This window comes from Heterocephalus glaber, unplaced genomic scaffold, assembly GCF_053883595.1.
Source record: "Heterocephalus glaber isolate CG9 unplaced genomic scaffold, H.glaber_assembly_v1.0 deba00001150, whole genome shotgun sequence".
Lineage (NCBI taxonomy): Eukaryota > Metazoa > Chordata > Mammalia > Rodentia > Bathyergidae > Heterocephalus > Heterocephalus glaber.
The window spans coordinates 1,544,617-1,565,615 of record NW_028258204.1 but is presented as its reverse complement, the minus strand read 5'-3'; the positions used below and the strand labels follow the sequence as shown (position 1 = coordinate 1,565,615).

General features: G+C 41.8%; 1 protein-coding gene across 7 annotated transcripts in view; it reads left to right on the top strand.

Annotated features, from left to right (window-relative positions):
* Window positions 1–20,999, top strand: part of Ercc6 (ERCC excision repair 6, chromatin remodeling factor) — a 76,109-nt gene that overhangs the window by 16,280 nt on the left and 38,830 nt on the right. For all 7 annotated transcript variants that reach the window (XM_004874530.3, XM_004874528.3, XM_021251932.2 and 4 more), the window contains 2 exons: window positions 12,027–12,155; window positions 17,165–17,323. In XM_004874530.3, coding sequence (XP_004874587.1) covers window positions 12,027–12,155; window positions 17,165–17,323 — 288 coding nt within the window. The remainder of the gene's footprint in view (window positions 1–12,026; window positions 12,156–17,164; window positions 17,324–20,999) is intronic.

Genomic DNA, 20,999 nt, shown 5'->3' with positions numbered 1-20,999 from the left:
TCATCACCTTTCTTGTTTAAGTCTGAGTGTCACAGGCCTTTCATCAGCTGAGTTGTCCTAGCCAGTTATCTGACCTGGTGCTTTAGGTAGGAAGTTCCTGTTGGGCTTTTTCTACGGTGTAGCTTTTCCTGCAGCTGGACAGTGGCAGTCATGATCTTGCTTTCTGTGACTCAGCCCAAAACCTCAGGTCAGTCTTGGCTGTTGTGTTCATGTTGTAAACTCCTGTGCATTTTCGCTTGCTATGGACACAGCTGCCTTGGTGGCTGTTCCTCAGTGGTGCCCCCTAGTGGTCATTCGGCTGGCCCTTAGCCAGGATGAACAGCTGCTCAGGAAGTGCATGTACTGTGGATTCTTAGTGATGTGTGCAGGGTCTACTCCTATCCACTAGGGTAGGGCTTTTTCTCAAAATATGTTATGATTTTAGAAATCTCAGGCCCAGGAGCTCCAGGAGCCAGATAAGACCAACAGAACTAATGTGCATTCAGCATTTGAGTGGTATGTCTTGGTAAGCACTTCATGTCACTTGCCTGGTCCAGGTTGGAAGTTAGGAAAGCCCAGAGCTGCCCCAAACACTGAACTTTCCCCAACAGTGGGACTTGTGTCCAGATCTTGTTACTTCCAATTGTTGATTGAATGTAAAGGTCAGCTTCCACACTTCCCCTATGCCCCGCTGCATGAATGCACATCCTCACAACAAGGCTGGCTGTGAGGGTTCTGTGCAGAACTTTTAGGCGCCCTGTACACAGATAGGACCTAACCTGTGTGCAGGGAATAGTAGATTCAGACTGAGGCATCCAGAGGGGCTGGAGAAGACTCCCTCAAGCAGGGCCTCAGCTATTGCTGACTCAGGTATGTGAATATAGACCTTGCTGTGTACATTCAAAACTTTCCACATTTGCCCCCAAATTTCAGGTTCATCATTAAGAAGGAAAGGAGGCGCAGCAGCATTCCTCCAAGTAGTGTGGTGGCCATGACCTTCAGGGGGGCTGTCTGCTTGAGGAAAGAGATGTGTATGTTGCTCCCTTGGCCTGCCTGTGCCCACCATCTGACCAGGGGAGGCTGTGGTCCTGTCCATTGACTAGGAGAGAGTGCCACATCTCTGCATGGTATCTGTCCTGTGTATGGGGTCAGGGAGGGGGCACAGCAGCACTCGTACCAGCTGTTGCCAGCCTTGACACACTAGAGCAGAAGTGTCGCTGACTCAGTCCTCTCCCCACAGGGGAGCAGCCTGGGGTGGGTCTCCCTGCTGGCAGGACTTGGGTTGGCATTTATCATTTACTTTAGCCCATTCCCGAGAGCTGTTACTTCTGTTTCCACCTGCCAGCTGTTAAGTTGCTCAGATAAACTGCCCCTGCGTCTTAGCAAGGAGCATGGATGGAAGCAGAGCTCTGAGCCCAAACACTGATTCTGCAGGGTCGCCGGGAGCCCTGCCACTGGAGGTGCTGGCTGGGGCAGTGTGGGGCTGAGGACAGGACTCTGATAAGGTGTGCTCATCCTCTTGCACGGTCTACCTTGGGAACTATGAGATGTCTGTGAGTTGGGTTTTTTTTTTTGATGATTCTGGGATTTGAACTCAGGGCTCTGTACATGCTAGGCAAGTGCTCTACTGCTAAGCTACACCCCTGCCATAAATTGATTTTATATACTTTTTTTTCCCTTTGGCTTTTGTATCGGTTTCTCTGAAATCCTTCATGTGCTCTGCACAGTGGGAAAGGGCCTGGAGAGGAGCCTAGGGTCAGTGCAATGAGCCAGCACTGCACTGGACTCCACTAAATGGATAGTCCTCTGGTTCTCGTGCCCTTGCATCTCTGGCACACAGGAGCCTGGGCCCAGCTATGGTCAGGGCTGCAGGGCCTGGAGGCAGTGGGCCAGGGTCCAGAGGAGCTGGGCACTGCTCGAGCTGTGGCTGAGTGCCTCCGATTCTGAGTTGATGTTGCTGGCGTTCTCCATCATCATAGACTCTTGTTCAGCACAAGCTGCAGGGGTGGGAAGAAGGATTGTTGGTGAGGACACTAGGGTGTGAGATGTACTGCTCTTCACAAAGCCTGCAGCCTGTAGCTCTTTGCCACCCTCACCCTGTCAGTAAGCACAGTTCAGTTCCCAGGCCAACTCCTCAGAGGAGCCAGTGGCAGGCAAAGTTGCCCAGATGCGGCCTGGAAGCCATCAAGGTGAAACTGCTGCAGGGGAAGGCTTCCACCCTGCCCACCTTTCAGCACTTCCATGGGGCCCTGGTGTTAAGACTAACAGTATAACCACCTGAAACTGTGCCTGTATTTCTTGTTTATATTCTTCACGATTCTAGTCTCTGATTCTGTGCACACATATCTTCATATTGTTGCAGTTGTAGTAGGCAGTACAAGCACTGTACCATAGCCCTTGCAAGTGAATCATATTGCCCACTATCTCACTGTCAGGAGGTGGAGCTGAGTTTTGAAACCCACAATAGAATGTTTCTTGCCACTGTGCGATTGAGGGAAGTGCATTATCTAGGTGCGATCACAAGGTGGTGCTGAGAACTGCCACTTGGCTGCCTGTGCCTCTCGGGCCCTAAAACCAAGCCAGAAACCCAAGCCAGAGACTGAGCTGGAGAGGGAGAGTTGGCCAGGGAGTCTGGAAGATCTGACAAGAGCGGCCTATGTGGGGAAAGAATTGGCCTCATAGTTTGGTGCAAACTGAGTGTGTATGATGAGAGTTGCTGTAACGTCTCTTTGCTTGTAAAGTGTTTTCTTGTGCCCCATTTTAAACTTTATTTTATGTGAATTAACTTTGAGTTGAAAAGGGCCTCTGAGGATTCCATTTTTGGGGAAATCCTATGGAATGCCCTCTGATAGTCTCCATGGCTTAATCATCTGGGAAGATAATATTCCTCCCTGTCTTGCCCCCTGAGCACCCGGCTCTGTGGCCACTGTGAGCTGGGTCTTGGTTTGGAGGTTTGGTCTTATTCATGCAGGGTTCCAAGAAGGGGCAGCTGTTAGCACCTGCATATGCGGAGAGGGGACTGGCCAGGTAGCATAAATGTTGTCAAGAGACTTGTGCCTGTGGAAGGCAGCCAGGGTAAGAGGAGCATCAGGTGTGTGCAGGGGGAGTGTAGCCCATGGTTAACACGCTTGAATGTTTACAGCAGTGGCCTTCACCTTGATGGGTCATTGGGCTTCATCCTCACAGCCCCAGGAGTGAGGAGGTTTTGTCTACACAGTCCTCTGAGGAGCCCAGAGGCAGAAGCTGTGGGAGGGGCTGGTGGGGTCACCTGGCAGCTGCTTTGGGGACCCCTGGCGCCCATTCCTGGCTGAGCCATGGTAGGACCTGTGCTCCCAGCCTCTCCATCTCCACCCTGTGTCTGTGTGGACCTCTTTACTTGTTTGCTGCCAAGAGCATGCTTGCTCAGGGGTTGTTTCTTATCGCATTCAGCAATTTTAGGCCATACTTAAACAAAACTCAATTTGGTTTGCTTGTACCTTTTTGTAAAAAAGCCCAAATAACTTGTTTCTGAAAATAAAAATCTAGTAAAAGTTTCATCTAGATTTTATCCAAAAATCTGAAACAACGATTTGAAGATTGTTCTCGTCATCTTTTTTTTGGGTTTTTGGTTTTTTTTTTTTTCGGTACCGGGTATCAAACTCGAGTCCTTGCACTTGTGCAGCAGGCGGCGAAACCACTGAGCTAAATCCCCGGGCCTTGTTCTTGTCATCTCTTTGTAGGAGTTCATTTCTTTCTCAGGAAATAAGCCAACATTTGTTTTGATTTTCTTATTCTTTTTCTAGGAATCTATATTTTAAAGAGAAAAGAAAAAGTTACTCGTTATGTTTATTTTCTTAGAGAGCACATTGGCTTTTTTTAAATGATGAAGCGGAGACACAAATGAAGACTAATTTTGCTCCCTGCGCTACTCACACCTTTTGTCTTGGGCTCTGGCATAATTGTCTGCATCAGTCTTAATTTTCTCTGTGAGATCTGACTCCTAACTGAGGGTACTTCATCTGCTCAGATGTACCAATTAAGTCTACCCAGATAGACCATAAAAAGGCAGATAAGAAAAGTAAAACACTGAGTATCTCAATTTAGCAAATTAGACTAATCAGTAAGGGATTCTTAGCTGTCTGAAATAGAAAACCTATTGCACTACAAAAATGCAAACTATATTAAATACCCAGCTTGATGCCTGAATATATTTAAAAAAAATCAAATTGTACTCATTGTGCTGCTGTTGTAGAATTTCTTTCATGGAGATTGCAATAAGGGGAGAATGATTCTGAGATTGAAATTTCACTCTGTGTTAAGAATGATTTAACTGTATGATGTGTAGCCTCCCCCTTGCAATCAGTGCAAGTTTAAACAGTGCCAGGCTTGGTGGCCTTTGTAACATAACAGCAGTGTAAAGACAGCAGTAAGGACAGTTTTGAATTTTAAGCACTTCAGTGTGTGACTTTCGTGAAGTTTTGGGAGGGACATGTTCATTTGACCAAATAATCCTGGGCCACTCATATTTGATGTTCTCAGTAGTAGATACAGCTTGCCCCTTTTGTGGGTTGGCAAAGGCAGTTGTGTACTTGGTTTGTCTGTTATTAAATGTATCTCATGTGATGGTTTGGTCTAGACCATCTGTACTTGGAATAAGTGCTAACCTGATCTTCCTGTTACTTGGAAGAGCTTGGGAGGGTTTTTACTTCCCTGGCATAGTGTTGAGTTGGGGAAGGAATCATGTTATTATACAGCAGTGAGGCCAATCTTCTGTGCCTTTAAACCTTACCGCTGACTTTTTTGAAAGATAAAATTTGAATTGAAGGTTTAGAATTTAGTTTGCGCTTGCATAGTTGCAGTAGTTGAGAGGTCATTATTAACCTTTTGGCTGGGAAATTCTTTTTAAGGGACAGAGGAAGAGAGATCCCAGAGTCCAGTGATCTGGGCTGGAGTCTTCACTGCTGACTTGTTGGTAATCTTGGGCAGGCTCCTTTATTTCTCCCAATCTGCCTTTCTTTAACTGTAAAAAAGGGAATAACAGAGGCCAGCCTGGACTACATAGTGACACCCTGCCTCAAAAAGGGTTGTGTGTGGGGGTAACAGTAGTATTGCCGTCACTGGATTGTAAGAATTAAATAAATCAATAAATGTGAAATACTTAAATCAGTGCCCAGCACAGTGAACATTGGTAACTCTCAGTCATTATTTAGTATTTGTTTTCTGACCCTAAATTTAAAAATGCATATGTGTGTGCAGGTCTGTATAATCTCAAAGCAACATGTGTCCAGAGCTGGTGAGCATTCTTCCAGGAGACAGCATGTCATAGGAGGTGGGAGTCATTGGCACGAGGTCAGCATGCAGGTCTCATCCAAGACCTCAAGCGCCATGTACCCCCAAGTCTGGGAAATGGGCTTTGCCACAGTGCTCTCTCAAGGGTACTGGGACCACAAAAGATAATACAGCTCTGTGACTATGTGCTCCTCTCTTTTTTGGTTTTTGTTTTCCTTTGGTTATTTTTTGTTTGTTTTTGAGACAGAGTCTCACTGTGTAGCTCAAGCTGGCCTCGAACTTGCAGTTCTTCTGCAAGCAGTCCTGAGTTCTGGGATCCCAAGGTGTGCGCCACCACGTCTGGCTGTTTGCTCTTCTTGTTTGGACATGCCGTTAGCTGAGACATTAGGCAGACTCTAGCATGCCAGTAAGGTGCTTGAAAAGAGGCCCTGTGGTAACTGTGAAGAAGAGCTTACAAATGTTGATAAAAATGAAAAGTTGGCCATCTCTTTCTCATGTAAAAGACAGTCTTACAATTGATACGGGCTTGCACAGCTAAACTGTTAGGTGTTACAAACAGTTTTATTGATGGTATGATTTTTGGGTCTTTCATTCTTTTAGTAATGATTAAAACTTGAGGATAAAATATTTATATGAAGATAATCACTGTATCAGTAATAGCTGTTCCAGGAAAATAGGGAATTATTTTTCTCCTTTGTACGCTAGAGGGCACTATACCTCTGTCGGGGGATGTTCAAACCTCAGCCTGCTCCAGCACTGGGAGATAGGCAGGGTTACACTGTGGGTCCTCACAGTCCTGTGCCAGGTGGGTGAGCTGGGTCCTTCCCTGAGGTTCCTCTTGTGTCATCTGCTCTTGCAGTCTGGTTCCTGGACTCCTTGCACTCCTGGATGTGTAGAAGGGCACGCCTGCAGCATCCTGGCCATCTGGACAGGCTAGTGTGGAGTGGGGCCCACAACGGTCTTCCTGCTAGGAGCCAGATTTCAGTCCTGCCTGCCACAGGATGCAATAACACTCGTAACATTTGTTATTTTTTATTCACATTTAGCCTGCTTGAACTAAAATATCATGATTTTATGTATTTGTAAAGATTATGAAGTCTGCCAATAATGACAGGAGAACACATATAGCTTGCTAAATATATTGTACAAATATTGTCTCATTTGCTCCTCATAAATACCCATTATTTGGCACATTTTGTGGTGGAGACAAATGGAGTGGTGGTGAGCCGTGTTTTCTGAAGTCCAGCCCCTCCTAGGGAAAGGCCTGTAGCACAGCCCTGCCTGCTCAGCAGTGTCTCAGATCCGTGTTAATTGCTGGGTTTTGCTCTAGTAGCAGCCACTGGAATCTGACAGAGGTAGCAGACTCTCCAGTGACTAGCACACTCGCTTCATTTTATTTGCTTGCAGCTGTGACTATTAGAAAATACGGAGAAGAGGGGAAAATGAAGATGGGAACATCAGAAACATTATTCCCTCCCTGGTGATGTCGACGTAGTTCAGGCCTGAACTCCTTTTCCCATCATAAGAATTCTTTCTCAAGCAGTCCAGCCTTCTGCCAGCCTTCCCACTGGTTCTGGGGAAGCTTGGAACCAAACTCGGTGCTCTGGATTCTCCCCTTTGGCTGGGATGCAGAAACCAGTCTCATTACAAAGTGAACCTGAAAAACAGAGCTCCAGCTTCAAAATAACTTAAACAATTTTAATTTTTTTTTTTTTTTATTGTTCAACATAATGAGCTTCCCCTGACCTCCTCCTTTGTGTTTTGGCTATAAGATTCTAAGTTAAGAATTGTTCCAGGGTTGCAGTTGCCCTCTTGTGTGGGTTGTTCTTTGCCGCTGGCCTCAACCAGGTTTTCCCAGTGGCTAGAGCTAGGTGTGGGGCTCAGGGGCACACAGCAGAACTGTAGACAATGGGCAGGAGACAGGCCCTATGTGAGACAGAACAGGAAGTCCCTAGAACCATTTCTGAGTAACCCACTGACCATGGCCAAGCCATGCTTCTCTGGTTCTCTGTCTTAAACTACACTCATTTATTTAATGGTAATGACTGGCTCCTAGATGTCATCTTAGGGCTGTGGTGATGAGGCACCCTGGTAGGGTTCCCTGGTCCCGGAGCAGGTCAGTTGGTTACACCATGCCTGGGTGGCTTCTGAAAGATTTTATTGCAGCAGCAGCCCGTGGCCTGGCAGCCTGGGCCAGGTTCTCATTCCTGCACACATGTGGGGAGGCTGGGGAATACTTTTTGTGCCTGCTCTGATTGCAGTTGTACGTTTATGGTTATTGCTGGCTTCTGTTCTGAGTAGCTGCCAGTGGAGGCAACAGCGGGCTGAACATGGCAGTCATGTGAGGAGGGGAAACCCTGCCAGAGAATACCAGGCCCACTTGGTTTTATGTGGCTGCAGCTGTGACTGTTACATATGTGGAGTGTTTAAAATGAGAGAATAGATAACAGGAAAAAGTTGGAATTTCTTTTCTGAAAAGGTAAATATTGGACAGTTTACTGCCCCTTCCAACTTTTCTCAGTTAACTGATACATGCATATATATTTTACAATCAGTATATTTTTTGGTGCGGCCATTCAGCCCTTTTCTTATTTATTTTGAGACAGGGTCTTTCTGTGCTGCCACCTTGCTCAGGCTGGGCTTAAATTTGTGCTCCTTCTGCCTCAGCATCCTAGAGTGCTAGGATTACAGGTGTCACCATACTTAACTTCATTCTTGATTTTTAAGATTTCAGCTCACTTGGATCCAGATCTGAGTTAAAACTGTGCTGTTTTATTCAGTGGTTGGATAGTTTTAATTCAAATTCACGAGTTCTGGGAGTTCTGTTAAACGTGAGGTGCTTTGGGTTATCGCGTGGAGATCGTGTTGGACTGTATATCATCTGTTTCTTCCTCTAAGTGAGCTTGTAATAGTGGCTTTTTCAGGGTTGCTGGGAGAATTCCAGCACTTGTATGTGATTATATATGATCGTATCCTAACTTGATAAGCACTCTTATGCTCTGGGCTCCATGCTGAGCACTTTACATGTGACGCCTCATTTACTCCTCCCCCAATCCCAGTGAAGTAGATGCCCAGTGGAGGAAACCTAGACACTAACAAGGTTAAGTTCCATGCTGAGGGTTAAAGCGTTAATAAACGGCAGCAGGATTTGGTCCCAGCCAGTGTGCGCCCAAACTTTTGTGCGCAGGCGGTGCTTCTGAGTGCTCACAGCACAGCGCCCCCATTTGCTCGCGCAGCCTGCTGGCCTGCAGGACAGGCTGCTTATCACACTGAAGAGGGCACCTGCAGGATTCTTGGCAGCCCTGCAGGTGGCAGGCTCTTCCCCTGTTTCTCTCTGTTTTCAGGTGATTTTGACCCTCCTCCCTGACCTCACCCTCGTGTGGCATGTCCTGTGTCCACCTTGTTGGCCAGCGGCTTCTTGCCACACTGGTTCAGTGGGCCTCCCCAGTTGGTCAGCTCTAAACCACATGAGGAAATGCTGCAGTGCATACGGAATCTAAGCCTGAGCCACATGCACATACAGCTGTAACCCTGGTATTTTCTGACTTTATGTGTATATGACTCTTCTGGGGCAATTTGTCTTCACAATGATACAGGTGCTTGTAGGCTGTAATGATTTTCCTCACCACCTTTACTCATCCTTTGGCCAAACAGGATAAATGTTCAGTGCTTTTCATCTTTCTTTATGAAGCGGAAGGCACTGGGATGCAATCATTTCTGTGGTGGCTTCTGTGGTTTCCTTGGTGCTGAGTTCTGTGGTGACACAATCCCCATATATTTTAAGAGGGAGAGAGCGTGGCAGCACGAGAAGGCAAAACCTTGTCGATGTAGAGTGATGTGGTGGGAAATTTAACAGCCGCAAAGATTTACCGGCTGCGACTAAGGAAATAGCTATCATCTCTCAGTGAAGTTTTAGTATGTGATACTCTGGTATGGAAAATATGTAATGGTCTTCCTGTGTCAAACTTCTAAAGCCGGTATCTTCTGGTGTTTTTACTTCTCTTCTCATGAAGTCATTGAGAAATTGCAGAGTGAAGTCTTTTTAGGTGGCTGTGATAGCTTTTGTGATCTTTTGAGTTTCACACTACCCACAAATTTGCTAACTACACATGTCCGTTGTTAAGTAAATATTAGATGCTGAGTTATGATAGGGTTTGTGTAGTGAGGATATCTCAGCAGAAACTGCTTGATTGCTAAATGTTAGGGAGTAAATAGCAAGAATTCAGACAAGAGCATCAAGAAAATTATATACATCTTTCAGTGTCTCCATTCTGCTAGTAAGGGATACCTGTGGATACCACAGTTTTGACACTATTGGCGCATGAGGTCTGGTCACTTTCTCTGGGGGGTGGGCTGCCCTGTGTGTTGTAGGTTGTTAGCAGCGTCTCTGGACCCCGTCTGCAGGATGCCAGTAGGAGGTATCTGCTCCCTCTGCATCTCAACAACCAAGAATATCTCTAGGTGTGGTCAGATTACCAGGGGGTCAGGGTGAGGGGGCAGAATCATTTATAACCACTGTGGTACACCATTCCCCTTATCTGCATTTGTACATAATGGGAAATTCCAAAGAAAAGCAAAGACTGTTATAGCCTCATAGAGATACTTCGTTTCAATAACTGCATGGGGATATTTTTTAAGGAAGAAAGATACTAATAAAAGGAAAAGATTGCCTTTAGAAGTTAAGCACAAAAAGGACTAAGTATTATATAGAAAGTGTTGTGGCTTGTGTCTAGATTTCCCCCAAAAGCCTCATGCAGTTGAGGGTGGGGCTTTTTCTGAGATGACTGACTCTAGAATGTGTGATTGATTCATGGTGTAGTCCTAGGCTAAAGGACACTAGGATTAAGGGTGTGAGTGCTACCTGAGGTAAGTAGTCTGGGTAAGATAGAAGGGATAGAAAGAGCTGTGGTCGCCCCTTGTTGCTTTTGCTGTGTTCTGCTGCCATGAACTATTGCCCCTCTGTCATGTGCCACCCTTCCTTGGAGCCAGTCAGTTATGGACTGAAACCTGTAAACTGTGAGCTAAATAAACCTTTTCTCCTTCAACTGTGGGCTTTGGGTATTTTGTCTCAGCAAGGAGAGAAAGGTAACTAAGACACAAGGAGTATCACAAGTTGAACCTTATGGTTCTATGATACCTATTTCCCTAGACTTGGCCACATTCTACCTCTTGCATTTTGCTGTTCTCTGGAAATCAACAACAGTGCCTTACTGATCTTTGTTGTAACCTCTCTCACCACCCTGCAGAGCAGTTTGCAATCACCAACCAGGGCTTTCTTACTGTTCACAAGCAGACCCCAGCAAGCCCTCCCTTTTGTGACTTTGAACAATTGAAGTTTTATTGGAGGAAGGACCACCAGCAGCTCCTGGGATGGGCTTACTTCTCACTCTCCTCTATTTGGCCTGGATGCTGGTTTTGTGTTGAGTCCAGGAGAAGGTGCTATACCTCTGATGGGCAGTGTTTGCAGGCTTACTTTTCTGATTTCTCTCTTGCCTTCCTCAGACATCCTGTAGTATTCTTTCATGGTCAGTGGCAGATGAACACTTTCTTGTGTAAGTTGCTGCTCTCTTTCCCTTTCTGTGATCCTTTCAATTGCAGCATTTATCTGTATGATTGCCTTATTCCATTGCATTGTTTTGTGATACCCAGAGCATCAGTTGCATGTGTGCTAAAAAAGATAACCCTTGATTTTGAAAGTGAATAGAATCAGAGGCTATTAACTTAGGTATTCTTTTTCTTTTTACTCAGAATGCCAGGGTCCATTATTGTTACAGGAATACAAAATTTGTCTGGTTAAATGGCTTCACCGTCTTTATAGCCTTGGCATGTTGTAAGACTTAGAACTTTTAGTGACACTGTTTCTGCTAAACATACGTGTTGTCATATTCCTGAAATATGTATGTTCATCTTATTTTAAGTCTAAAAGCATATTTCTAAACTTTATTTCTAAAGATATTTAAAGATATTTCTAAACTACCAGGAAAAAAAAGGAAAAAATGTATTCATTAAATAAATCTAAAGTTGTACTAAAATTTTTTTCCAGTACTGGGGATCGAATTCAGGACCTTGCACTTGCCAGGCAGGCACAGTGCCACTGAACTAGATCCCAACCCATGAACACATTTTTTTTTTGGTACCGGGGATCGAACTCGGGAACTTGTGCTTGTGAGGCAGGCGCCAGAACTATTGAGCTAAATCCCCAGCCCTTGAACACATTTTTTGAGTGATATAATTATCATTTCTTGTTGTTCGTGTCTCCACTTTAATTAAGCACTTAGTAAAGGGAATCTGATACAGTGATTTTGACCAAAAATTTGCCTCATGTCCAAGATACTGTGTTTTTAAGCTAATGACTATCCTATCTTTAGCACAGAAGTAATGATTATAAATAAAATGTTTATTGTTATGCTATCTTGGAGATTTAGTAATTATATTGAAAAATTTCTGGCTCCTTTCTGGATCTTATTTCATACCATCTCAGGAACTTGCACAGAGATTTTCCCTCAGGGTATGCCAGAAGAGGAGCAAGACATTGATAATGAAGTGAGACCTTTCAGGAATATTTCTAGAGCACCCATAATAATTGAGACAAGAATTAACTTGAGAAGGCAGGAAAAGAAAATGATTTTTCTCCTTTGAATCTTAGTGTTTTGTGTGGTGATGGTGGAGAGCTGAAAGCCTATTCTAATTTACCTGTTTTTCCCAGTGCATGATGTAAAAATATTTTAAGCTGTCTTGTGACCAAAATAATGGAAATAAGATTTTTATTTTCACTGCAGGAGATGGACTAAACTTAGATTGCAGAACAAAGAGAAACACCTGAAGCTTGAAGACGACTCAGAGGAGAGTGATGCGGAATTTGATGAAGGTTTTAAAGTACCAGGTTTTCTGTTCAAAAAGCTCTTTAAGTATGTACCATGTGTTCTGTCCTTTAAACTTGTCATTGAGCCATTGTGTACAAGTTAATATTTTAGGAATTACACAGTAGTTACCTATGGGCCCTTAAGGTACTTGTAGCAATTTATTGCAAGTAGAGGCACTGTCAAATGAAATTTTAGCCACATGCTGTTCATTAAAATTAGATGATAATAAATTGACTAAAGTGAGCATTGGGTATGTTTATAAACCGATGAATCTGTGTGGACCTGTCTCAGCAGTCGAGAAGCAATGCTTTTAAAAGCCTCTCCATTAAATTTTTTTGTTGTTCTTAGTAATTTTAAGGGACCAAACCTCTAATTTCTTACATCAAATTAATAAGTTATATATTAAAATCAATATCAAGAGTTGTATATTAAAATCAAACCTCAAGGAGGTTTTCTTTTTTGTTTGTTTTGTTTTGTACCTCTAAGTGGAAATACAAAACTGTTGAGATTATTTTCTGCATGCCCTATATCGTACCTCTGGGTATAATACTTTTGAGCTGACCAAATGTGCATCTGAATATTTTATATAGATGTCATTCTAATGTCAGAAGAGAGGACATAGGCAACACCTTGAGGATCACATTGCTATTTGAAGCTAACTTAAGTATCTAAAGTGCCGAGGGCTGTGGGTGACCGGATGCTTGCCTGGTAGATGCAGGCTCCATCTGTATTGGCTGGGAGAGTGTCCCGTGACGAATATAAATACTGAAGAACATTTCCAGTCTTCTCACTCCTGGGATTTGCTTAACAAGATGCTTTTGGGAGGCTTCTTAGATGTATGTAGGAAGTTAAAACATTACATAGCTTCTTTCTGTCTTTCATATCAGCAATTCATTTATAGTTGGGAACAGGATGCACACTTCTTTTGTGAGATGATTTAATGTCCTTTATAGATTTAGCTCTTAGCCATACCAAAACTTGTGGATGATGTCCACTTAAAAATAGCATGCTCTTTGTATTTCCTGTTGAAGGACTTATATACATATATACAGTACAAACACACACACACAATTTTTGTTTTGTGGTGCTGGATATGGAAGAAAGACCTCATGCATGCTAGGCAAGCACTCCACCTTTGACCTATATCCCCCGCCCTACGTCATAGTTTTAATTTCTGTCTCTCCTGGGAGGGTTGGGGAAGGTAAAAAGTAGTTATTTTATGCTACTAAACACATAGCAAAGCTGAACCCTAGAGATGTGATTCAGCTAGGTTGGGTGACCCTAACTGGGTGGAGGAAGAACTGTGTAGAAAGTAAAATCTGAATCTCTAGTAATTCCTGCAGGTAAATCACTTCATAGCCTAGAGAGGTGGCTGCTTTGTTTATTGCTTCTCCCAAATGAAAATTAACTGTGGAAAGGTAAATAAAAACAACATTTATTGGCAACTCTTTTCATTTTCTCTAAAGTGATTGCTTATTACAAAACAGGCCAAACAGTATCAGTCTTCTACTAGCAAAAGGAAGGAATACCGAAATTATAGATTTAATTGATTTAACAAAGACAGGATACTTCTTCATGTAGAATGATTTGACAGATATCCCCAGGAGTCAGATTGTGCATTTTTGAATAAATATTCAGATTTCTGGCAAAGAAATTTTAGAGTTAATAGAACCAAACTTTGCTTGCTAAGAGGGCATGGGAGTTGGTGTTAATATACTGTTACTTTGATGTAGTTAACATAAATACATGTTCGTGTTTCTAATTAGCCTTACACATACTTGAAAAGTATGTTTTATGTTTACAAAAATAGTATTTTAATATTTTATAAATGTTATGAAACTTCTATGTAAAAAGATTAATAGGATGTCTCTTTTTCTTTAACAATTATGTTTTAACCAGGCCAATTTACTTTTAAACTGTAGATATATTTTTATTGTATTCAGTGCACTCTCTGGAATTGAATTAACAGGGCATAGAGTTGTACACAAGGGAGTCAAAGGTATAGTTATCCATTTAAGTGCTATTTTTTGTAAGATAATGTTTAACTTCTAAATTTCTGTTTTGAAAATATGCCCAGTAAATGCATTCGCCTGTATAATTTAGCAGTCACATGACAAATTTCAGTCTTTTGAACTTCCTTTCAGCCAAACTTACATACAGTCTTGGATTCATGTGACAGTGCCAAAATACAACAATTACTGTGGTTACTTTGTGCTGCTTCTTCAGTCCCATGGGAGTAGTGGAATAATTTCCTTACAGCTGTACAATAGTTCAGAAGAATCTTTAATTTTTTCTTAAGTAAATTCTATATACGTTTCAAAAACCAGATTCTTCAGCCTGTTTTCATTTCACCTGTGTGATCATTTTTCAGTGTTTATAATTAAGGAAAGTAAAGCAGTAAAACTAGAGCCAATTAGTGCTGCTGGAGCCAGAGCCCAGGCCCTTGCCCCCTTACTGACCGGGGCGGGTGGCTAGGCTTTAGTGTGTGCAGGTGAGTCTCCTTCACCTGCAGTCTGAGGGCCTCCTGTGCTTGGTGTGGCATGGGGGTGCAGGTGCTGTAGGGGAGAACCAGACACCCTGTACTTGGCTGTTGCAGATTTCCCTGGGCCGACAACTTACAGGGCTGCCTAGTTGGTGTTTTTCTTATGTCATTTCTTTAGTGGTGATAATCTTGTAAACACAGTCATGTGTCATTGGAGGTTAGGCTTGGAGCTGTGGTAACATTTAGCACACTATACTGCTTTTCCAGGGTCACATGGAGTCCCGTGTCCTAGCTCCCAGTATCCCAGTCTCCTTGGAAACCATACTGGTTGTAGTTCCTTTCACAGTTTCCTAATTGCTGCTTTCCAAATTCTTCCCACCTTAATTAAGTTTGGGCCTCAAACAGAGAGGTGTTGGCCTTGTTGGGTGGAGGTGGTGCTGTGTGGTGCGGTGGTAGGAGTGAGGGTGATCAGAGGAGGTTCTGGTCCCTGAAGAGTTGCTCCTGTAGTTCTGTAGTTCCTAAGAAAAGGTCCATTGGCCGGGATTTGGCTCAGTGGTTCTGCTGCCTGCCTCGCAAGTGCAAGGTCCTGAGTTTGATCCCCGTACCGTAGAAAAAAAAAAAGAAAGAAAGAAAAGGTCCATTGCAGTGATTTGGAAACTGAGTGCATGTCAGTTTTGGGCAGGTGTTTTGGACTATGTCTTTTTCAGAAGTTGAGATAATTTCAGGGTAACTGGTTCACAAACCAGCTTCTGTTTCAGATTAGAGTTTTTCTAAAACCTTGGCATAATTGAGACTTGGGGCCCCATAATTTGTTGCTGTTTGTCCTGTTCATTGTAGAGTTCGGACAGCTCAGCTGCCCTCAGCCGTCTGGATCCCACTAATGCTTCCCAAGTGTTAATGAAACTGTCCCTGGACATTGCCAGATTGTCCTATGGGAGCAAATTACCCAGTGAGAATTTCTGGTCTAGGTTTTTTCCAGAAAAGAATCACTGGAATCATGCAGTCTGGATTTCAGCTCCAGTCTGCTCAGTTTTGCTGGCACTGTGACCTCGGGTGAGCTATTTAACCATGTGAGCATTTGCTCTGTAGCTGTAAAATGTGCTGATCACTGCCTCTGCAGGTTGGTTGGGAGGCTGTGTCCAAACCACCTGGCCTAGTGCCTCCCATCAGTGGGCTTAAATGGTAGCCATTATTCTTGATTACATTCCATATATTTGTGAGACTTGTCCTTCCCAAATTAAGTGCTCTTATATCCATACTAGGCTTTGCAGTGTTTTGATTTCTAGTCCTTTTCTCCAGAGTGCATCTCCAGTGTATAATTACAATTAGCAAACTTAAATAAGCAGCAAAATTCTCAGTTTTCCTTATAGGTAATAATGGCAACACTAGAATCAAACTTAAAGAATTGATTTGCAAAACACAAGGGTAAAGTTAATTATGACATATTTACTAAGAGAAACTAGCTCAGCAAGAGCTGAGGTCCAAAGTGAGGTTTTATGTAGACATACCAGATACCAAATAGTAAATTTTTGGTCATTAAAAGAGCAGTAATATACCCACCTTTCTTGACAGTGGGGGGCACATTACTGTTGGTGTCTTCTGGGGGAGGGTGATCCTTTAGCTTGTATCATCTTTTAACTTGTTTTGCTTTAAGTTTTTAGTATTGCATGTAATCTTTATATCATTCTATAATATTAAATCTTTCACTGTCAGAAATGTTTTTGCATTATTTCTTTTTTTAAAAAAAACCTTCGCTTTTAGATTTATAGATTGAATGTGCAGTTGATAGAGAAATGAAAATACCATTCCTATTTTTTTTGAGGAGGAGATACATTATTTTATTTCTCTTTGACCAGTATTCCTTATTTAAAATTTTAATAGCTCCGATCCTTTTGTACCAATGATAAAATCCCTGAATCAATTTCTGCTTTAAAATATTAAAAAGACCTTTTTGTATTGTTGAGTCTTTTTTCCTTTTTACATCTGCTAGTAATATGACAGAATTGTCTTTTATGTGCTAATTTAGAGAGCAGCCCTTCAGACTTGTTTATAGCCTTAAAATTTAATTTTTCCTATAACAAGATAATCTGATTACTAAGTGACAACAGTATAAGCTATAAATTGTGTTCTGCTTTGCCTTCTTAATGCTAAGATTGAATAAAATACATATATTGCGTCTTTTTTTGTAGAAAAAATTACGGAATTCTATATAGTAAAAATATTTGGAATTTTTTCCCAGAAAGAGAGTGAATAAAAGATAATAAGTTTATGTTTGTTTACCATGCTATTTCTAATGTTGAAAAAGAAATGAAATAGTCCCTAATTACCCCATCTATCAGTTTAATTAGAAATGTGTTAACGTTCTGTAAAGAAAAATTTGTAACTTTATGCCTAGGTGATCAAAAATGTATGACCTTATAAATATAATACCCATGTAAAACACACATCCGGCACGTTTTTCTGATTGGTACTAGAACTTAGCCAAATGATTAATTCATGAGTGCTTTCGTTACGATCTGTATTATCCACCATTTGCCATTTTCTCTTTTCTTGTTGGTGTTTGTTGTTGTAGGTACCAGCAGACAGGTGTTAGGTGGCTGTGGGAATTGCACTGCCAGCAGGCAGGAGGAATTCTGGGAGACGAGATGGGATTGGGCAAGACCATCCAGATAATTGCCTTCTTGGCAGGTCTGAGCTACAGCAAGATCAGGACTCGTGGTTCAAATTACAGGCAAGTGCTCCTCTGCAGACTGTCAGTCTGTGGAGCTCAATTAATATTTCATCAGATGTATTGCTGTGGAGGAGGGTCTTGTGAATTATTGATGACATTTCAATTACAATATTCCTTTAATTCTTTTAGTGGGGGACATCAAAGGAAAAATTTTACGAGACAATGGAGCTGTAGGGCAGGAGAAATTAAACATGTAACACTTTTAATGAATTCCAGGCATCAATGCTTCATTTTGCAGATGAGCCCCACTAGATATTTTGGGTCAATACAATGTCTAAGGTTAGCTCTTGCAAATGGATTGTTTACATACTCAATTATGTTAATATCAATAGTTTACACAATATGGAATTTTAAATTAGACATAATACCTTTAGTTTCATTTATTAAATTTTACATTAAAATATTTGTTCTGGCAGGAGACCAGGTGAGCATTACAGTAAGAACAAAGTGTATTCGGGGGAAAGTTGGAGCTTTGAAGAAGCCATTCTGCCTAATTTCCTTCATAGTCAGAGTGCGTGACAGCATTTGCAGAGAGCACTCGGGATGCTTTTTTTTTTGAATGAAGTTACTTCTCTGCTAACTATGCCTTCAGCTTCCGAGTCTTTACAACTTTTATATACATTCTGAGGCTGAAGCCTAAATAACTGTCTAAAATGATAGAAAACTATGTTTAGATGTTAATTCTTACTTTCTATAGAAGTTTAAAAAATTGTTAAGGCTTTAGTCAATTCAAAGAGTGACTATCAAGACTGTTGCATATGGTAGCACTGAAATACTTGACCATGAAATAAAGAACCTTGAGCATTTCCATTTTTAAGCTATACATTGGTTTTATAGAAACCAGTATTGGTAGAAATATTTTTAGGTAAATTATGTAGGATGTTTCATCTTGAGCCCAGACAATCTAAGACCTTTTCATGTTTCAGCAGGCTTATCCTATGGGTGACAGCAAGGTAGTTACTAGACAGCTGCGTCCTGGGAACCTTGGGCACTCACTGCATAGGGCAGTGGTAGTGAACCTACGGCCTGTGTACCACAATGGGCTCTTTGTATCATTGAAAGCTCTAAAAGGTTCACCATTACTGCATAGGATCTGGAGAGGCCTGTAGATGAGAGCCCGTGTGCCTCAAGTCAGTGACTAAGAAAGTTACTATCCCACACTCAGGGGTCAACAGAGATGTTTAGTACAGAGCCACATAGCACGGAAAATTATTGAATAATGACCATTAGTTTTGGTCTTCAGAGTTTAGTGCTTTGCTTTTGTTTCTTACTCTTTTATTCACTTAGCAGATCATGAGGAGTATTGGAGTTTTTAAATATTTCCAAAGTCTCAGGTGCATTTATATAAATGTAGGAGTGGGAAAAAACATTGAGATTTTTAAATGCTAAATATTTTGTTGTTGTTGTTGTTACAAAAATGTTGTACTGAAGCAGAGAATTCTCTTCAAATATTAAAGTTGTCTTACATTTTGCCTGGAAATATGTGAAAACATTCTAGCCCAAGGCAAAAGTCAAAGTTGAAAAATGAGCATTTAGGGTGTTCTTATCTATGAATGTCATTAGTTTAGTATTTGAAAAAATGTTAAGCTCTTTGGTAGGCTTGGTCTCCATGACACTTTTTTTTTTTTTTTTAATGCAACCTAGCAATGTTTTTTTCAGGTTTTTTGTTAAGTAGGCTGCCCCAGATGGTTTCTAGGACTTGTCTTTCCTTAAATGATTTCTTGGATTTTCTCATTCCTACCTCTTTTTTCTCTTCCCTTCCTGTTAGCAAGAAACTTGCATGGTGTCTAATACTCTGGGCCGAAGAAACCTGAAGTCATCCCTGCAATGCAGTGATCTAAAAATTAAAACATGCTCTCTTGAGTAGTGACAATCCTACTAGGAGCAGAGTCAGGGCTGAGAATGAGCATCAGCTGTAATCAGTTAACTATCAATGCTCATATCCTCTTTTCCGTAATGAAGTAGTGTGGGACATTGGACTAGTGCCCAGATTATCTTTATAAAAATGGCACTGGTAGAAGTGGCTTCTGAGAGTATGGTGATGTATCAGCCGAACAACTAGGATCTTTAGGAACAGAGGTGTACTGAGGAGCTTGATTCCCTCTACTTAATGTGGCCCGGCAAACTGAGTAACACTTTCCTAACAGTCTGGAGCCAGGTGAACTTGGACTTCCGTTCAGTGTTTATGTCCTAAAGAAAAATACCCCTTGGGCCGGGGATTTAGCTCAGTGGTTCTGCCGCCTGCCTCGCAAGCACAAGGTCCTGAGTTCGATCCCCGGTACCAAAAAAAAAAAGGTGACCTAGAAAAATATCCCTTGAAATCAGATCTAGTCTTTGTGAACTGGCATTGCCTCCTTGGCTGTGAACTTTTCCTCTGAATGGTTGTGTGCCATAGATGTTGGGGCTTTAATTTGTTATGGTCTTATAGTGTTGCAGTCTTAAGGTCCATGAACATACAGTGTAAGTTTCTGTGATACCAAGAAACTTCATGGTATAAGAAGTTTGGTTTACAGACAAGCATGGTGGCACACAACCTGTATTCCCAGCTGCTTGGGGGGATAAGGAAGGAAGATCACAAGTTTAAGGCCAGCCCAGACAGCTTTGCAAGACTGTCTCAATGTCGCTAGTGATAGAGTGCTTTCCTACCATGCATGAGGCCCTGGTTCCAATACCCAGTACTGGGGAAATTTGGTTTACTGTTTTTGTTTTTAATGGGTGTGGTAGGCCTGTTTATTTTCAGGAGAGAAGCATTTTACACAAAATTAATTTAAAAATCTATACTGGTTGTTGTGTTCCCAGTTCATAACGAATATCTTGCCTTCTTTTACTTTGCCATTATTATAATAATGAGCCCCATGAAGTTTATGATGTGGGGAAATGAATTATTTATCTTAAAAATTCCAGTTAGTACTTTAGTGTATTGGTTATCAATTTAATTTCAATTTAAGAATAAATATTCTGAAAAAGTTAATAAGCTTTCGATGGTAAATATGCTTTTCAATTCCTGTTAAGCTTCTAGGCTGCAACCAGCTGGTTTCCACCTGCAGGTTTAAGTATTTGGCCGTGGAGCTACTGGTATGTCCTAAATTCCTTAGGTAATCAATGATTATCAAAGATGAAAGGAACTGGAGTCTGTTTGGTAATTGATGCTAATCACTCTAGTACATTTAGCCATTTCTTAGGCTTATCTCACTGGTATTGAGGTTTGAAAAGAGTGGTTCAGTTGATGTGACTGTTAATGGGTTTGATTGCCCCTTCTGTGGTCCAGGAACAATCTGTCTTGCTCTGAGATTTCAACTCAGTGTGAAAACTTCCCTGTGCTTCTAACAGAGGGAGAATAGCAGAAATTAAAGGGCATAATAATACCAGATAGATGTGCAGCCACAAGAAAATAGTAGCCTTAAATGACAAAGTGAGTCACCAATTACACAGCTTGCAGAAGGTAGAGAGAAGCAGAGACAGCAAGAGAGTAAGTGGTGCAACCTGAAAAGGTATATGATGAATTCTTGCTTATCTGAATGTCTTGATTTTTAAATATTTTAGATGGTTTTTGATTGGTTGTTCCCCCTAATCCTTGCTAAGTGAATATTGATAACTGCCTTGTATTACCCTTGGAGGATGTAAAGAAGCTGGTGCATTTAATCCTTTTAAAAAGGAATGCCATCATGGAAAGGGC